Below are 18732 nucleotides of genomic sequence, written 5' to 3' on the forward strand. Positions count from 1 at the left end.
GGTCAAATAATAATAATCACAGGCAGAACAGTTGAAACTGGAGCAGCAGCACGGCCAGGGGACAGCAAGGAGTCATCATGCCAGGTAGTCCTGAGGCATGGTCCTAGGGCTCAGGTCCTCCGAGAGAGAGAAAGAAAGAGAAAAAGAGAGAATTAGAGAGAGCGTACTTAAATTCACACAGGACACCGGATAAGACAGGAGAAGTACTCCAAATATAACAAACTGACCCTAGTCCCCCGACACATAAACTACTGCAGCATAAATACTGGAGGCTGAGACAGGAGGGGTCAGGAGACACTATGACCCCATCCGATGATACCCCCGGACAGGGCCAAACAGGAAGGATATAACCCCACCCACTTTGCCAAAGCACAGCACCCACACCACTAGAGGGATATCTTCAACCGCCAACTTACCATCCTGAGACAAGGCAGAGTATAGCCCACAAAGATCTCCGCCACGGCACAACCCAAGGGGGGGCGCCAACCCAGACAGGAAGATCACATCAGTGACTCAACCCACTCAAGTGATGCACCCCTTCTAGGGACGGCATGAAAGAGCACCAGTAAGTAAGCCAGTGACTCGGCCCCTGTAGTAGGGTTAGATGCAGAGAATCCCAGTGGAAAGAGGGGAACCGGCCAGGCAGAGACAGCAAGCGCGCTTCGCGTAGCCTTCCACAAGCTTCCCACAATAAGTTGGGTGAATTTTGGCCCGTTCCTCCTGACAGAGCTGGTGTAACTGAGTCAGGTTTGTAGGCCTCCGTGCTCGCACACGCTTTTTCAGTTCTGCCAACAAATTGTCTATGGGATTCAGGTCAGGGCTTTGTGATGGCCTCTCCAATACCTTGACTTTGTTGTCCATATGCCATTGTGCCACAACTTTGGAAGTATGCTTGGAGTCATTGTCCATTTGGAAGACACATTTGCAACCAAGCTTTAACTTCCTGACTGATGTGGAGATGTTGCTTCAATATTTCCACATACTTTTCTTTCCTCATGATGCCATCTATTTTGAGAAGTGCAACAGGCCCTTCTGCAGCAAAGCACCCCCACAACATGATGCTGCCACCGCCGTGCTTCACGGTTGGGAAGGTGCTCTTCGGCTTGCAAGCCTCCTCCTTTTCCTCCAAGCACAACGATGGTCATTATGGCCAAATAGTTATATTATTGTTTCATCAGACCAGAGGACATTTCTCCAAAAAGTAGATGTCCTAACCAACTTGCCAAAACTATAGTTTGTTAACAAGAAAATTGTGAGTGGTTGAAAAACGAGTTATACTGACTCCAACCTAAGTGTATGTAAACTTCAGAATTCAACTGTATGCTGAGCACTTGTTTGCTGCTTTTTCTTCACTCTGCGGCCCTACTCATCCCAAACCATCTCAATTAGGTTGAGGTTTAGGGGATTGGGGAGGCCAGGTCATCTGATGCAGCACTCCATCACTCTCCTTCTGGGTCAAATAACCCTTACACAGCCTGGAGGTGTGTTTTGGGTCATTGTCCTTGTTGAAAGACAAATGATAGTCCCGCTAAGCGCAAACCAGATGGAATGGCATATCTCTGCAGAATGATGTTGTAGCCATGCTGGTTAAGTGTGCCTTGAATTCTAAATAAATCACAGACAGTGTCACCAGCAAAGCACCTCCACACCATCACACCTCCTCCTCCATGCTTCACGGTGGGAACCACACGTACGGAGATCATCCGTTCACCTACTCTGCGTCTCACAAAGACATGGCGGTTAGAACCAAAAATCTCACATTTGTACTCTTCAGACTAAAGGAGAGATTTCCACCGGTCTAATGTCCATTGCTTGTATTTCTTGGCCCAAGCAAGTCTCTTGTGTCCTTTAGAAGTGGTTTCTTTGCAGCAATTTGACCATGAAGGACTGATTCACACAGTCTCCTCTGAACAGTTGATGTTGAGATGTGTCTGTTACTTGAACTCTGTGAAGGGAACTCTGGGTCTTCCTTTCCTGTGGTGGTCCTCATGAGAGCCAGTTTCATCATAGCGCTTGATAGTTTTTACAACTGCACTTGAAGAAACTTCCAAAGGACTTGAAATTTTCAGGATTGACTGACCTTCGTGTCTTAAAGTAATGATGGACTGTCATTTCTCTTTGCTTATTTGAGCCAAAATATGAACTTGAACTATTACCGAAGAGGGCTATCTTCTGTATACCACCCCTACCTTGTCACAACACAATTGACTGGTTCAAACGCATTAAGAAGGAAAGAAGTTCTACATATTAACTTTTTAAATCAAATTAAAATGTTATTAGTCACATGCGCCGAATACAAAAGGTGTAGACCTTACATTGAAATGCTTACTTACAAGCCCCTCAACAAAAATACAGTTTAAAAAAATGTGGATAAGAATAAGAAATAAAAGTAATTAAAGAGCAGCAGTACAATAACAATAGCGAAACTATATACAGAGGGGTACCATTACAGAGTCATTGTGCACCGGTTAGTTGAGGTAAAACGTATATGCAGGTAGAGTTATTAAAGTGACTATGCATATATGATAAACAGGGAGTAGCAGCGGTGTAAAATAGGGGGAGGGGGGTAATGCAAATAGTCTGGGTAGCCATTTGATTAGATGTTCAGAAGTCTTATGGCTTGGGGGTAGAAGCTGTTTAGAAGCATTTTGGACCTAGACTCCGGTAACGCTTGCCATGCGATATCAGAGAGAACAGTCTATGACTAAGGTGGCTGGAGTCTTTGACCATTTTTAGGGCCTTCCTCTGGCACCGCCTGGTATAGTGGTCCTGAATGGCAGGAAACTTGGCCCCAGTGATGTACTTGGCCGTTCGCACCACCCTCTGTACTGCCTTGAGGTCGGAGGCCAAGCAGTTGCCATACCAGGCAGTGATGCAGCCAGGATGCTCCCGATGGTGCAGCTGTAGAACCTTTTGAGGATCTGAGGACCCATGCCAAGTCTTTTCAGTCTCCTGATAGGGAGTAGGTTTTGTTGTGCCCTCTTCATGACTGTCTTGGTGTGCTTGAACCATGTTAGTTTGTTGGTGCTGTGGACACCAAGGAACTTGAAGCTCTCAACCTGCTCCACTGCATCCCCGCCGATGAGAATGGGGGCGTGCTCGGTCCTCTTTTTCCTGTAGTCCACAATCATCTCCTTTGTCTTGATCACGTTGAGGGAGAGGTTGTTATCCTGGCATCACACTGCCAGGTCTCTGACCTCCTCCCTATAGGCTGTCTCGTAATTGTCGGTGATCAGGCCTACCACTGTTGTGTCATCGGCAAACTTATTGATGGTGTTGGAGTCGTGCCTGGCCGTGCAGTCATGAGTGAACAGGGAATACAGGAGGGGACTGACCTCGCTTCCCTGAGGGGCCCGTGTTGAGGATCAGCGTGGCGAATGTGTTGTTATCTACCCTTACCACCTGGGGGCGGCCCGTCAGGAAGTCCAGGATCCAGTTGCAGAGGGAGGAGTTTAGTCCCAGGGTCCTTAGCTTATTGATGAGCTTTGAGGGCACTATGGTGTTGCACCCTGAGCTGTAGTCAATGAATATCATTCTCACATAGTTATTCCTTTTGTCCATTTGGGAAAAGGGCAGTGTGGAGTGCAATAAAGATTGCATCATCTGTGGATCTGTTGGGTGGTTGCAGTTTGGAGTGGGTCTAGGGCTTCTGGGATAATGGTGTTGATGTGAGCCATTACCAGCCTTTCATATCACTTCATGGCTACAAACGTGAGTGCTATGAGTTGGTAGTCATTTAGGCAGGTTACCTTAGTGTTTTTGGGCACAGGCACTATGGTGGTTGGCTTAAAACATGTTGTTATTACAGACGCGGATAGGGAGAGGATGAAAATGTCAGTGAAGACACTTGCCAGTTGGTTAGCCCATGCTCGCAGTACATGTCCTGGTAATCTGTCTGGCCCTGCATCCTTGTGAATGTTAACCTGTTTAAAGTTCTTACTCACATCGAATGTGGAGAACGTGATCACACTGTCGTCCAGAATAGCTGGTGCTCTCTTGCATGTTTCAGTGTTATTTGCCTCGAAGCGAGCACATAAGTCATTTAGCTCGTCTGGAGGCTCGTGTCACTGGGCAGCTCTTGGCTGCGCTTCCCTTTGTAGTCTGTAATGGTTTGCAAGCCTTGGCACATCTGACGACGTCAGAGCCGGTGTAGTGCGATTTGATCTTAGTCCTGTATTGATGCTTTGCCTGTTTGATGGTCCCTTGGAGGGCATAGTGGGATTTCTTCTAAGCTTCCGCTCCTTGAAAGCGGAAGCTTTAGACTTTAGCTCAGTGCGGATGTTGGATAAAATCCATTGCTTCTTGATGGGGTATGTATAAATGGTCACTGTGGGGATGACGTCATCGATGCACTTATTGATGAAGCCAATGACTGATGTGGTGTACTCCTCAATGCCATCGGAAAATCCGTAACATATTCCCATCTGTGCAAGCAAAACAGTCCTGGAGCTTAGCATTTTTGCCCCTTGTCTTACCATGGAGAATAAGAACACCTCCTCCCAGCTGCCCACTGCACTGAATATAGGATACACTGTCACCACCGATAAATCCACTATAATTGCGAATTTCAATAAGCATTTTTCTATGACTGGCCATGCTTTCCACCTGGCTACCCCTACCCCTGTCAACAGCACTGCACCCCCCACAGCAACTCGCCCAAGCCTTCCCCATTCCTCCTTCTCCCAAATCCAGTCAGCTGATGTTCTGAAAGAGCTGCAAAATCTGGACCCCTACAAATCAGCCGGGCTAGACAATCTAGAACCTTTCTTTCTAAAATTATCTGCCGAAATTGTTGCCACCCATATTACTAGCCTGTTCAACCTCTCTTTCGTGTCGTCTGAGATTCCCAAAGATTGGAGATCAGCTGTGGTCACCCCACTCTTCATAGGGGGAGACACTCTTGACCAAAACTGCTACAGACCTATATCTATCCTACCCTGCCTTTCTAAGGTCTTCGAAAGCCAAGTCAACAAACAGATTACTGACCATTTCGAATCCCACCATACCTTCTCCGCTATGCAATCTGGTTTCAGAGCTGGTCATGGGTGTACCTCAGCCACGCTCAACGTCCTAAACGATATCTTAACCGCCATCGATAAGAAACAATACTGTGCAGCCGTATTCATTGACCTGGCCAAGGCTTTCGACTTTGTCAATCACCACATCCTCATCGGCAGACTCGATATCCTTGGTTTCTCAAATGATTGCCTCGACTGGTTCACCAACTACTTCTCTAATAGATTTCAGTGTGTCAAATCGGAGGGCCTGTTGTCCGGGCCTCTGGCAGTCTCTATGGGGGTGCCACAGGGTTCAAATCTTGGACCGTCTCTCTTCTCTGTATACATCAATGATGTCGCTCTTGCTGCTGGTGAGTCTCTGATCCACCTCTACGCAGACGACACCATTCTGTATATTTCTGGCCCATCTTTGGACACTGTGTTAACAACCCTCCAGGCGAGCTTCAATGCCATACAACTCTCCTTCCGTGGCCTCCAATTGCTCTTGAATACAAGTAAAACTAAATGCATGCTTTTCAACCGATCGCTGCCTGCACCTGCCCGCCCGTCCAGCATCACTGTTCTGACTTAGAATATGTGGACAACTACAAATACCTAGATGTCTGGTTAGACTGTAAACTCTCCTTCCAGACTCACATCAAACATCTCCAATCCAAAGTTAAATCTAGAATTGGCTTCCTATTTCGCAACAAAGCATCCTTCACTCATGCTGCCAAACATACCCATTGACTTCGGCGATGTCATTTACAAAATAGCCTCCAAGTCTATCACAGTGCCATCCATTTTGTCACCAAAGCCCCATATACTACCCACCACTGCGACCTGTACGCTCTTGTTGGCTGGCCCTCGCTTCATACTCATCGCCAAACCCACTGGCTTCAGGTCATCTACAAGACCCTGCTAGGTAAAGTTCCCCCTTATCTCAGCTCGCTGGTCACCATAGCAGCACACGCCTGTAGCAAGCGCTCCAGCAGGTGTATCTCTCTGGTCACCCCCAAAACCAATTATTTCTTTTGCCACCTCTCCTTCCAGTTCTCTGCTGCCAATGACTGTAACGAACTACAAAAATCTCTGAAACTGGAAACACTTATCTCCCTCACTAGCTTTAAGCACCAGCTGTCAGAGCAGCTCACAGACCACTGCACCTGTACATAGCCCATCTATAATTTAGCCCAAACAACTACCTCTTTCCCTACTGTATTTATTTATTTTGCTCATTTGCACCCCATTATTTCTATCTCTACTTTGCACATTCTTCTACTGCAAATCAACCATTCCAGTGTTTTACTTGCTATATTGTATTTACTTCGCCACCATGGCCTTTTTTTGCCTTTACCTCCCTTATCTCACCTCACTTGCGCACATTGTATATAGACTTATCTTTCTACTGTATTATTGACTGTACGTTTGTTTTACTCCATGTGTAACTCTGTGTCGTTGATTGTGTCGAACTGCTTTGCTTTATCTTGGCCAGGTCGCAATTGTAAATGAGAACTTGTTCTTAACTTGCCTACCTGGTTAAATAAAGGTGAAATATATATATATTTTAAATGACCAGACGCCGATGTTCTATACCGCCAGTACATCGTATAACCAGCTGTATGTTGATAGTGTCGTCGTTCAGCCACAACTCCGTGAAGCATAAGATATTACAGTTTTGAATGTCATTTTCCGCGTAGGTCATTGATTTTATTCTCCAAAGATTGCACGTTTGCTGGCAGAATGGAGTGAATTGGGGGTTTATTCAATGGCCTACGAATTCTCAGAAGGCAGCCCGCCCTTTGGCCCCTTTTTCTCCACCTCCTCTTCACGCAAATCATGGGGATATGGGCCTGTTCCCGAGATAGTAGTATATCATTCGCGTCGGGCTCGTCAGACTCGATAAAGGAAAACAAGGATTCTGGCAGTCCGTGGTGAGTAATCGCAGTCCTGATGACCAGAAGTTATTTTCGGTCATAAGAGACGTCAACATTATGTACAAAATAAGTTAAAAAACAAGTTACAAACAACGCAAGTAAACGAACAAACAAACAGAATCGGTTGGAGACACACAAAACATCAGCCTTCTTCTTCTCACACCTGTTAATTGACATGCATTCCAGGCGACTACCTCATGAAGCTGGTTGAGAGAATGTCAAGAGTGTGCAAAGCTGTCATCAAGTCAAAGGGTGGCTACTTTGAAGAAAAAATTTGAACACTTTTGGCTACAACATGATTCCATATGTGTATCTCGTAGTTTTTTGGCTACAACATGATTTCATATGTGTATCTCATAGTTTTGATGTTTTCACTACTATTCTACAATGTTGAAAATAAGTACAAATAAAGAAAAACCCTTTGTCAGGCGTGTGCGTACTCGTGGTGAAGTCAGGTGCAGGAGAGCAGAGAATTGTGAACAGGAGCACACTTTATTACGGCAGGAGAAAGGTTACAGACGGACGCAGCTGCGTCAAAAACCTCCAGCCAACAAGGCAAAGTGTATAGCGGGCACAAACAGTCACACAACATGAATGTTTAACAATTCATACAGGCTTCGTGAAATAACACGGAAAATAACGAACACATAGCCTAGTGCGTACAACACATAACACACAAACAATTTCACACAAAGACATGAGGGGGAACAGAGGAATAAATACATGTAGTGTGATTGGGGAATGTAAACCAGGTGTAAATGGAACAAGACAAAACAAATGGATAATCGAAGAATGGAGCGGCGATGGCTAGAAAGCCGGTGACGTCGACAGCCGAGCACCGCCAGAACAAGGAGAGGGGCCGACTTCGGCGGAAGTCGTGACACCCTTGAGCGAATAGGTGTGTCCAAGTATTTGACTGGTCCTGTATATATGTCTCTGAGTCTTGCTTTTTCCCCCTGAGAAATTGTTACAAAATTGCCCTTTAATCTTTAGAACCGTGTTAAACATTTGCTATTTCGCTGCGTTTAACGTTGTTTTGGCATTGAAACATTGCCTTGGATTCATTAGCGTTCACGTTCAGTTAGCTAGCGTACTGCTGACTTTCTACAGCCCTCCACTCACAGACGACGGGACAGGAAAATGTCTATTGGAATCTGTCAGTCTCATAAAAATACAGAAGAATTTTGTTTGTGTTATTTCGTAGGGCTATTTATTTTAGGATATCCAGTGTAATCCCCACTTCCAAAGGGTTGAAACTTCTCAGTGCACTCTGAGGCAGACTTTAATGAGTTTGTGATCAGTTCCTTGTCAGTTAGTTGTATTAGACTAGGAATCCACCCATGATAGTGCAGATCAATTCATGATTTGCCTGGAATTGAGAGAAAATAAACCACAACCTAGCCACTCTTCCATCTAGTTAAGAGGGATCACATCTGTCACAAAACCGCCCGTCAGGACGGTGCCATTATGTAACTTTACCTCCCCCTAGTGTTCAGATGACTGTACATGCAGCCTCAGAAGGACTGCTGCTCCACCACTCCAGCTTTTCTCCCACACTTCCCTCTCTCACCCTCTCTCAACTATCCTCTCTTTTATCTTTCATTCCACTCTCTTCATCTCTCCAACTCCACTCTCTCCTGTCTCCCCCAGGTCAGTCCAGTTGAACGGAGAAAAGTTGTTGATGGTGGACAATGAGACGTTCCCGGAATTGAAGCCTCAGACGCTGCGGGCAGGGAGGACGATAGCCATGCCCCCTATGACCATCGGCTTCTATGTCATCAAGAACATCAACGCTTATGCCTGCCGCAGATAATCCTCAGCATACTCCTCCTCACCCTTTACCCCTTACCCTTCACCTCCACACTCCTTACCCCTCACCCTTACCCTTCACCCCCATACTCCTCACCCCTCACCCTCACCCCCACACTCCTTACCACTCACCCCTCACCCCAACTCCTTACCACTCACCCCTCACCCCCATACTCCTCACCCCTCACCCTCACCCCCACACTCCTTACCACTCACCCCTCAACCCCACACTCCTTACCACTCACCCCTCACCCCCACACTCCTTACCACTCACCCCTCAACCCCACACTCCTTACCACTCACCCCTCACCCTTCAGCCCTCACCCCAACTCCTTACCACTCACCCCTCACCCCCACACTCCTTACCACTCGCCCCTCACCCTTCAGCCATCACCCCAACTCCTTACCACTCACCCCTCACCCCCACACTCCTTACCACTCACCCCTCATCCCCACACTCCTTACCACTCACCCCTCACCCTTCAGCCCTCACCCCAACTCCTTACCACTCACCCCTCACCCCCACACTCCTTACCACTCACCCCCACACTCCTTACCACTCACCCCTCATCCCCACACTCCTTACCACTCACCCCTCACCCTTCAGCCCTCACCCTCACCCCCACACCCACACCCTCACCCTCACCCCCACACCCCTCACCCCCACACCCCCACACCCCCCACACCCTTCAGCCCTCACACCTCACCCCCACACTCCGTACCACGGGGTGAGCCCTCATCCCAACTCCTTACCACTCACCCACTCACCCCTCACCCCCACACTCCTTACCACTCACCCCTCACCCCCACACTCCTTACCACTCACCCTTCAGCCCTCACCTCAACTCCTCACCACTCACCCCTCACCCCCACACTCCTCACCACTCACCCTTCAGCCCTCACCCCAACTCCTTACCACTCACCCCTCACCCCCACACTCCTCACCACTCACCCTTCAGCCCTCACCCCAACTCCTTACCACTCACCCCTCACCCCCACACTCCTCACCCTCACCCTTCAGCCCTCACCCCAACTCCTTACTACTCACCCCTCACCCCCACACTCCTTACCCTCAACCTTCACCATTTACCTCCACACTCCTCACCTTTTCCCCCCTACACTCCTCACCTCACACCCTAGCCATCACCCCTTACCCCCTCCTTCTCACCCCTCATTCTTTTGGATCTTTATCACTAGTCCCTAGTCCCTGGTCTGACTCAGCAAGGCTTGCCCTTTGTCCCAGACAAGGGTTGCACTGAATACCTTTCAATAGCTCTTAACACCGTCTCTCCATGTGCTACAAGACGGACAGGGATGATTCTACTATTGGGATTTTGTATTGTTTTGTAAAAAGGTTATTGAGTTTTGTTATGACAGAACTGCTATTTCAGAAGGTTGTATCACCCTCCATGTCCATCTAGAATTGTTTTCCATGTCTTTGATCATCAGATCCACTAACAGACACTCAGATTTCTATCTGCCAACAACTCTTATTGTTTCCCCTGCAAACTCCTCTCAACTCTTTGTTGTTGATACTCTGAAGCTCCTGGCAGATGGAGAGACAGAAAGAAGAGAAAACCTGAAGAAAACAAAACCAGTCAACCCCAGGACGTGTGTCAGCCCCAGCAGCCATGTCTGCTGTCTGACTGAATCATCACTGGGTGTGGTGTGATATGGTGTGGTGTGGTATGGTGAGGTATGGTGTGACATGGTGTGGTAGGGTGAGGTATGGTGTGGTGTGGTATGGTGTGGTAGGGTGAGGTATGGTGTGGTGTGGTATGGTATGGTATGGTGTGGTGTGGTGTGGTATGGTGAGGTATGGTGTGGTAGGGTGAGGTATGGTGTGGTGTGGTATGGTATGGTATGGTGTGGTGTGGTATGGTGTGTGTGTGTGTGTGTGTGTGTGTGTGTGTGTGTGTGTGTGTGTGTGTGTGTGTGTGTGTGTGTGTGTGTGTGTGTGTGTGTGTGTGTGTGTGTGTATGTGTGTGAATACCCCTGCTGATGAGCCTGTCCTTGTTTACCATGTCCCTCTGAGATTTGTTTTTTAAATCAGCTTGGCTTACAGCTATACATAAACTGTTAATTGGGAATCGCTTTGTGGTATTGTGGTGGGTTTGTTGTCTGAAGGACAGTTGAAGGCAGCGATGCACAGCAGAGTGTTCAGCTTCAGACAGAAATGAAAGGGAGAGTCGGTTACTGGTTCAATGTTTTTCTGTAACAGGAAAACAACAAATATTGCATTTACAGTATTTTGCTCTAGGTGCACAGAGCTAGGTCGCTATGAACACATGTTACTAAAACACTATTCTAGTCAATCAACCTCTCATTCAGATTCATCACTGCATATCCAGTCCCATGTACAGGTATATTATGCTGCTAGCCTTTATGATAAATATTATGTATTACTATTAATAATATTAAATATGACTTATTAAGTTTGGATTGTTTTATACAGAATTCCATTAGTCGGTGTATCATCATTCTATTTGAATATGTTAATGTACATAAAAGTGTGTTAATTACAGGAGATGCATGTTTGAAGTGTTTATTTACATATAATTGTATTTTAAATGTTAAAAAATGTATGAATAATTTTTTATATTGAGGGAAGCAAAATTGAACTGGTGCCTTTTTGGGTGAGACTGAAACAGAACCCTAAGTCAATGGAAAATGTCAGTACAATGCATTGCATTGTGTGCTGTAGCTATTCTTCAGTGGGACCTGATGGTTATCATCTGACAAGAGATACTGTACCGTGTACGTACGGGGTTGGGAGACACAGAACATTTAGTTTTTCACAACATTTCCACTGAATGTGTTAAATAATAATACGTATATTATTTCCTCATGTGGAGTTGTTAATATTTCCTTTTTTTAAATAGCATTATTTTATTATGTAAAGTGTGCGGTTGAGCATTATGTTTTGGTAAGGAAAATATATACAGCGATAATAAAATGATTACAATAACGTTGATTTTAAGGTGTTTCTATTGTGATACTGCTTTACTTTTGTTGGGAGGTTTTGTTGCTATAAGAAAGCACATACTGTGCACAGTAGAAGATTTGCAAAATCCTATTGGTAAAATCCTACCGCAGGTATAGGCTAAGTAAACCTACTTTGTCCTAGATTCAATTAGATCAAGCATTAACCGGCGATAGCCAACAGCTGCAAAGCTGGTGTTTTGGCGGTGTTGGAGGTGTAACAGAGTTGGAGCTGTCAAATCGGTGAGCAGCTGTTCTTGTGATCGTTGTCACAAAGCCACACCCGTCCCACTCGCGTTAGAAGTTCAGAGTGAGTGAGTTTAGGCTATATAGAAATGATGGCGCTGAAATTGAAAATTATTAAACAAAATAATAAGGATTTATAGATGACATCTATCAGCCTAATGGAGGTGTAGATTACATCTATCAGCCTAATGGAGGTGTAGATGACATCTATCAGCCTAATGGAGGTGTAGATGACATCTATCAGCCTAATGGAGGTGTAGATGACATCTATCAGCCTAATGGAGGTGTAGATGACATCTATCAGCCTAATGGAGGTGTAGATTACATCTATCAGCCTAATGGAGGTGTAGATGACATCTATCAGCCTAATGGAGGTGTAGATGACATCTATCAGCCTAATGGAGGTGTAGATTACATCTATCAGCCTAATGGAGGTGTAGATGACATCTATCAGCCTAATGGAGGTGTAGATGACATCTATCAGCCTAATGGAGGTGTAGATGACATCTATCAGCCTAATGGAGGTGTAGATTAAATATATCATCCTAATGGAGGTGTAGATTACATCTATCAGCCTAATGGAGGTGTAGATGACATCTATCAGCCTAATGGAGGTGTAGATTACATCTATCAGCCTAATGGAGGTGTAGATGACATCTATCAGCCTAATGGAGGTGTAGATTAAATATATCATCCTAATGTAGGTGTAGATTACATCTATCAGCCTAATGGAGGTGTAGATGACATCTATCAACCTAATGGAGGTGTAGATGACATCTATCAGCCTAATGGAGGTGTAGATTACATCTATCAGCCTAATGGAGGTGTAGATGACATCTAAGCCTAATGGAGGTGTAGATTACATCTATCAGCCTAATGGAGGTGTAGATGACATCTATCAGCCTAATGGAGGTGTAGATTACATCTATCAGCCTAATGGAGGAGTAGATGACATCTATCAGCCTAATGGAGGTGTAGATGACATCTATCAGCCTAATGGAGGTGTAGATGACATCTATCAGCCTAATGGAGGTGTAGATGACATCTATCAGCCTAATGGAGGTGTAGATTACATCTATCAGCCTAATGGAGGTGTAGATGACATCTATCAGCCTAATGGAGGTGTAGATGACATCTATCAGCCTAATGGAGGTGTAGATTACATCTATCAGCCTAATGGAGGTGTAGATGACATCTATCAGCCTAATGGAGGTGTAGATGACATCTATCAGCCTAATGGAGGTGTAGATTACATCTATCAGCCTAATGGAGGTGTAGATGACATCTATCAACCTAATGGAGGTGTAGATGACATCTATCAGCCTAATGGAGGTGTAGATTACATCTATCAGCCTAATGGAGGTGTAGATGACATCTAAGCCTAATGGAGGTGTAGATTACATCTATCAGCCTAATGGAGGTGTAGATGACATCTATCAGCCTAATGGAGGTGTAGATTACATCTATCAGCCTAATGGAGGAGTAGATTACATCTATCAGCCTAATGGAGGTGTAGATGACATCTATCAGCCTAATGGAGGTGTAGATTACATCTATCAGCCTAATGGAGGTGTAGATTACATCTTCCAGCCTAATGGAGGTGTAGATTACATCTATCAGCCTAATGGAGGTGTAGATTACACCTATCAGCCTAATGGAGGTGTAGATTACATCTATCAGCCGAATGGAGGAGTAGATTACATCTATCAGCCTAATGGAGGTGTAGATCAAATCTCACGTTCCAGTGTTCCAACTTGCAAGGCTGCATGGGATTTCTCTTAATACGACTCAGGGCAGCCAATGGTGATGTCCGATTTAGGTGCTTGTGGTTTTGACAACCCTAACGCACTTCCACCTTCCGACACCATCACATTATCAGCTATGCGGATGTCAGCTAAAGCTGATCTGATTGAATCGGGACATTAACACAAATTGTATTGGCACACAACTGCACTTGTCTCACATACTGCTACTGTATGGCTTAAACTATGTGAAAGCAGATTTTTCTGTGTTAATAGTACTACTGAATAAATAAAATGCCATAGAATAAATAAATATTCCGTGATCTCAGCAAGGAGACGTAGTGTAAATGATTGTGGAGAGAAGGGAGGAGAAGAGGAGAGGAGAGGAAAAAGGAGCACACAGGACCACATGTTGGTGAGGCAAAAGAGAGAGGATGAAAGGATCTATACGAGTTAGAATTAAAGCAGAGAGAGTAGTCACAGTGACAGTAGGAAGCAATCAGAATGCACTGACACACACACACACACACACACAAAGAGAGAGCTCACGACGAGAGCCAGGGGTCACACACAGATACAGACACACACACCAATGCACACACTTACAAACAAACAAACACACACACACACACACACACACACACACACACACACACACACACACACACACACACACACACACACACACACACACACACACACACACACACACACACACACCCTCCAGCAGATGTAGAGGCAGCTGGAATCGGGCTTTGTTGTGGGGAAGGAGGGCCCTGCCTTGCCCTGTCCTGTCAGAGAGAGGTGGAGAGCCAGTGGTTGATGGGAAACATTTGCCAGGCTAGGCTCGGCCCTGCCAGGCTCGGCCAGGCTAGGCTTGGCCCTGCCAGGCTGGGTCAGTCCCCAATGCTTCAGAACCAGGTTAGGTTAGTGTTTCGCTACTTTGGTCTGTTTTTTGTTCCAGTCTTGTACCAGCACACCTGATACAACTACTCAACTAATTACCAAGCCCTTTATTAATGCAATCAGGTGTACTATTTGGCTGTGGGGGGGGGGAGGAGGAGAATAGAGGAGGACAGGAGACGAGAAAGTTAGTATGGGCTGTGGTGGGCTAGCAGGGGACCATAAACCAGACACAGTAATGTTGAGAGTTTACGCTGCTGTGAAAAGAATGTATATATTTTCTTCTAGGTGACTGGATTTCCACCAAGTCAAGATTGTCAGAGTTGGGTTTGAGTACAACAGCATGTGGCATTCATGTGATAGTACTGTCCTTTTTCATTGAACATTTTAAGATATGTGTTGGCAGTCTTTCAAGAGTCATGAACCTGATCACTGAACTGCGGCATGCACAGAATTGTGAACCTCATTCAGGAAATTCAGATTCAATTCATTCAGATTTGGCATGTGTCCTGAGATCCTCAAAAGGTTCCACAGCTGCCGTTCCAGGCAGTGGTTGCATCACTGCCTGGAACGGCAATTGCTCGGCCTCCGAACACAAGGCACTACAGAGGGTAGTGCGTACAGCCCAGTACATCACTGGGGCAAAGCTGCCTGCCATCCAGGACCTCTACACCAGGCGGTGTCAGAGGAAGGCCCTAAAAATTTGTCATAGACTGTGCTCCCTACTACTGCATGGCAAGCGGTACCGGAGTGCCAAGTCTAGGACAAAAAAGGCTTCTCAACAGTTTTTACCCCTAAGCCATAAATCTCCTGAAGATCTAATCAAATGGCTACCCGGATTATTTGCATTGTGCCCCCCCCAAACCCCTCTTTTACGCTGCTGCTACTCTCTGTATATCATGTATGCACAGTCACTTTAAGTCTGTACTATCTAAGTCTGTACCCACACAATTTGAGCTTCTACTTCTAAAAATTCACCTTTCCGGAAACAGTCACTTTAACTATACATTCATGTACATATGTACATACTACATCAATTGGCCCGACCAACCAGTGCTCCCACACATTGGCTAACCAGGCTATCTGCATTGTGTCCCACCCACCACCCGCCAACCCCTCTTTTACGCTACTGCTACTCTCTGTTCATCATATATGCATAACCACTTTAACCTCGCTACTTTTATAGCCTCGCTACTGTATATAGCCTCGCTACTGTTTTTCACTGAGAGAGAGAGTTCTGTATTACTATCTAAGTCTGTACCCACACAATTTGAGCTTCTACTTCTAAAAATTCACCTTTCCGGAAACAAGTCTCTCACTGTTGCCGCTTGCTATACACCTCCCTCTGCCCCCAGGTGTGCCCTCGATACCATATGTGAACTGATTGGCCCCCATCTATCTTCTGATTTTGTGCTACTAGGTGACCTAAACTGGGACATGCTTAACACCCCGGCCATCCTACAAACTAAGCTTGATGCCCTCAATCTCACACAAATTATCAATGAACCTACCAGGTACAACCCCAAATCACGGGGACCCTCATAGATCTCATCCTAACTAATTCGCCCACCAAATACACCTCTGCTGTTTTCAATCAAGATCTCAGCGATCACTGCTTCATTGCCTGCCTCCATAATGGGTCTGCGACCAAACGACCACCCCTCATCACTGTCAAACGCTCCCTGAAACACTTCTGCGAGCTGGCCTTTCTAATCGACCTGGCCGGGGTATCCTGGAATGACATTGACCTCATCCCATCAGTAGATGATGCCTGGCTATTCTTTAAAAGTGCCTTCCTCACCATCTTAAATAAGCATGCCCCTCTCAAAAAAATGTAGAACTAGGAATAGATATAGTCCTTGGTTCATGCCAGACCTGTCTGCCCTTGACCAGCACAAAAACATCCTGTGGCGTTCTGCATTAGCATCGAATAGCCCCAGTGATATGCAACTTTTCAGGGAAGTTAGGAACAAATATACACAGGCACATCCTGTAGTACTAACTCAAAAAAGTTCTGGGACACTGTAAAGTCCATGGAGAATAAGAGCACCTCCTCCCAGCTGCCCACTGCTCTGAGGCTAGGAAACACTGTCACCACTGATAAATCCACTATAATTGAGAATTTCAATAAGCATTTCTCTACGGCTGGCCATGCTTTCCACATGGCTACCCCTACCCCGGTCAACTGCCCGGCACCCTCCATAGCAACCCGCCAAAGCCCCCACCATTTCTCCTTTACCCAAATCCAGATAGCTGATGTTCTGAAAGAGCTGCAAAATCTGGACCCCTACAAATCAGCCGGGCTAGACAATCTGGACCCTCTCTTTCTAAAATGATCTGCTGAAATTGTTGCAACCCCTATTACTAGCCTGTTCAACCTCTCTTTTGTATCGTCTGAGATTCCCAAAGATTGGAAAGCTGCCGCGGTCATCCCCCTCTTCAACGGGGGTGACACTCTAGACCCAAACTGCTACAGACCTATATATATCCTACCCTGCCTTTCTAAGGTCTTCGAAAGCCAAGTTAACAAACAGATTACTGACCATTTCGAATCCCACCATACCTTCTCCGCTATGCAATCTGGTTTCAGAGCTGGTCATGGGTGCACCTCAGCCACGCTCAAGGTTCTAAACGACATCATAACCGCCATCGATAAGAGACATTACTGTGCAGCTGTATTCATCGACCTGGCCAAGGCTTTCGACTCTGTCAATCACAACATTCTTATTGGCAGACTCGACAGCCTTGGTTTATCAAATGATTGCCTCGCCTGGTTTACCAACTACTTCTCTGATAGAGTTCAGTGTGTCAAATCGGAGGGCCTGTTGTCCGGACCTCTGACAGTCTCTATGGGTGTGCCACAGGGTTGAATTCTCGGGCCGACTCTCTTTTTTGTATACATCAATGATGTTGCTCTTGCTGCTGGTGATTCTCTGATCCACCTCAACGCAGACGACACCATTCTTTATACTTCTGGCCCCTCCTTGGACACTGTGTTAACTAACCTTCAGACGAGCTTCAATGCCATACAACTCTCCTTCTGTGGCCTCCAACTGCTCTTAAACGCAAGTAAAACTAAATGCATGCTTTTCAATCGATCACTGTCGGCACCTGCTCGCCTGTCCAGCATCACTACTCTGGACGGCTCTGACTTAGAATACGTGGACAACTACAAATACCTGGGTGTCTGGTTAGACTGTAAACTCTCCTTCCAGACTCACATTAAGCATCTCCAATCAAAAATTAAGTCTAGAATCGGCTTCCTATTTCACAAAAAGGATCCTTCACTCATGCTGCCAAACATACCCTCGTAAAACTGACCATCCTACCGATCCTCGACTTCGGTGATGTCATCTATAAAATAGCCTTCAACACTCTACTCAACAAACTGGATGCAGTCCATCACAATGCCATCCGTTTTGTCACCACTACCCACCATTGCGACCTGTACGATCTCGTTGGTTGGTCCTCGCTTCCAAACCCACTGGCTACAGGTTATCTACAAGTCTCTGCTAGGTAAAGCCCCGCCTTATCTCAGCTCACTGGTCACCATAGCAGCACCCACTCGTAGCATGCGCTCCAGCAGGTACAGTATATATCACTGGTCACCCCCAAAGTCAATTCCTCCTTTGGTCGTCTTTCCTTCCAGTTCTCTGCTGCCAATGACTGGAACGAATTCCAAAAATCTCTGAAGCTGAAGACTCACATCTCCCTCACTAGCTTTAAGCACCAGCTGTCAGAGCAGTTTACAGATCACTGCACCTGTACATAGCCTATCTGTAAACAGCCCATCTATCTACCTACCTCATCCCCATACTGGTATTCATTTATTTTGCTCCTTTGCAGTATCTCTACCTGCACATTCATCTTCTACCGATCTACCATTCCAGTGTTTAATTTCTATAATGTAATTACTTCGCCACCATGGCCTATTTATTTCCTTATCTTACCTCATTTGCACTCACTGTATATAGACTTTTGTTTTCTTTTGTTCTACTGTATTATTATTGACTGTATGTTTATTCCATGTGTAACTCTGTGTTGTTGTATGTGTCGAATTGCTACGCTTTATCTTGGTCAGGTCGCAGTTGCAAATGAGAACTTGTTCTCAACTAG

At 45.8% G+C, this 18732-nt stretch overlaps 1 protein-coding gene across 1 annotated transcript in view; it reads left to right on the forward strand.

The window, feature by feature from the left end:
- The window catches only part of LOC109881408 (inactive heparanase-2-like), a 139251-nt gene extending 130397 nt beyond the window's left edge, over positions 1-8854 (forward strand). The window contains exon 10 of the mRNA XM_031804840.1: positions 8585-8854. Within this exon, the coding sequence (XP_031660700.1) occupies positions 8585-8747 (163 nt within the window). The 3' untranslated portion in view covers positions 8748-8854. The remainder of the gene's footprint in view (positions 1-8584) is intronic.
- The last annotated feature ends 9878 nt before the right edge of the window (positions 8855-18732 follow it).

This window comes from Oncorhynchus kisutch, linkage group LG25 (genome assembly GCF_002021735.2).
Source record: "Oncorhynchus kisutch isolate 150728-3 linkage group LG25, Okis_V2, whole genome shotgun sequence".
In the NCBI taxonomy this organism is placed as follows: domain Eukaryota; kingdom Metazoa; phylum Chordata; class Actinopteri; order Salmoniformes; family Salmonidae; genus Oncorhynchus; species Oncorhynchus kisutch.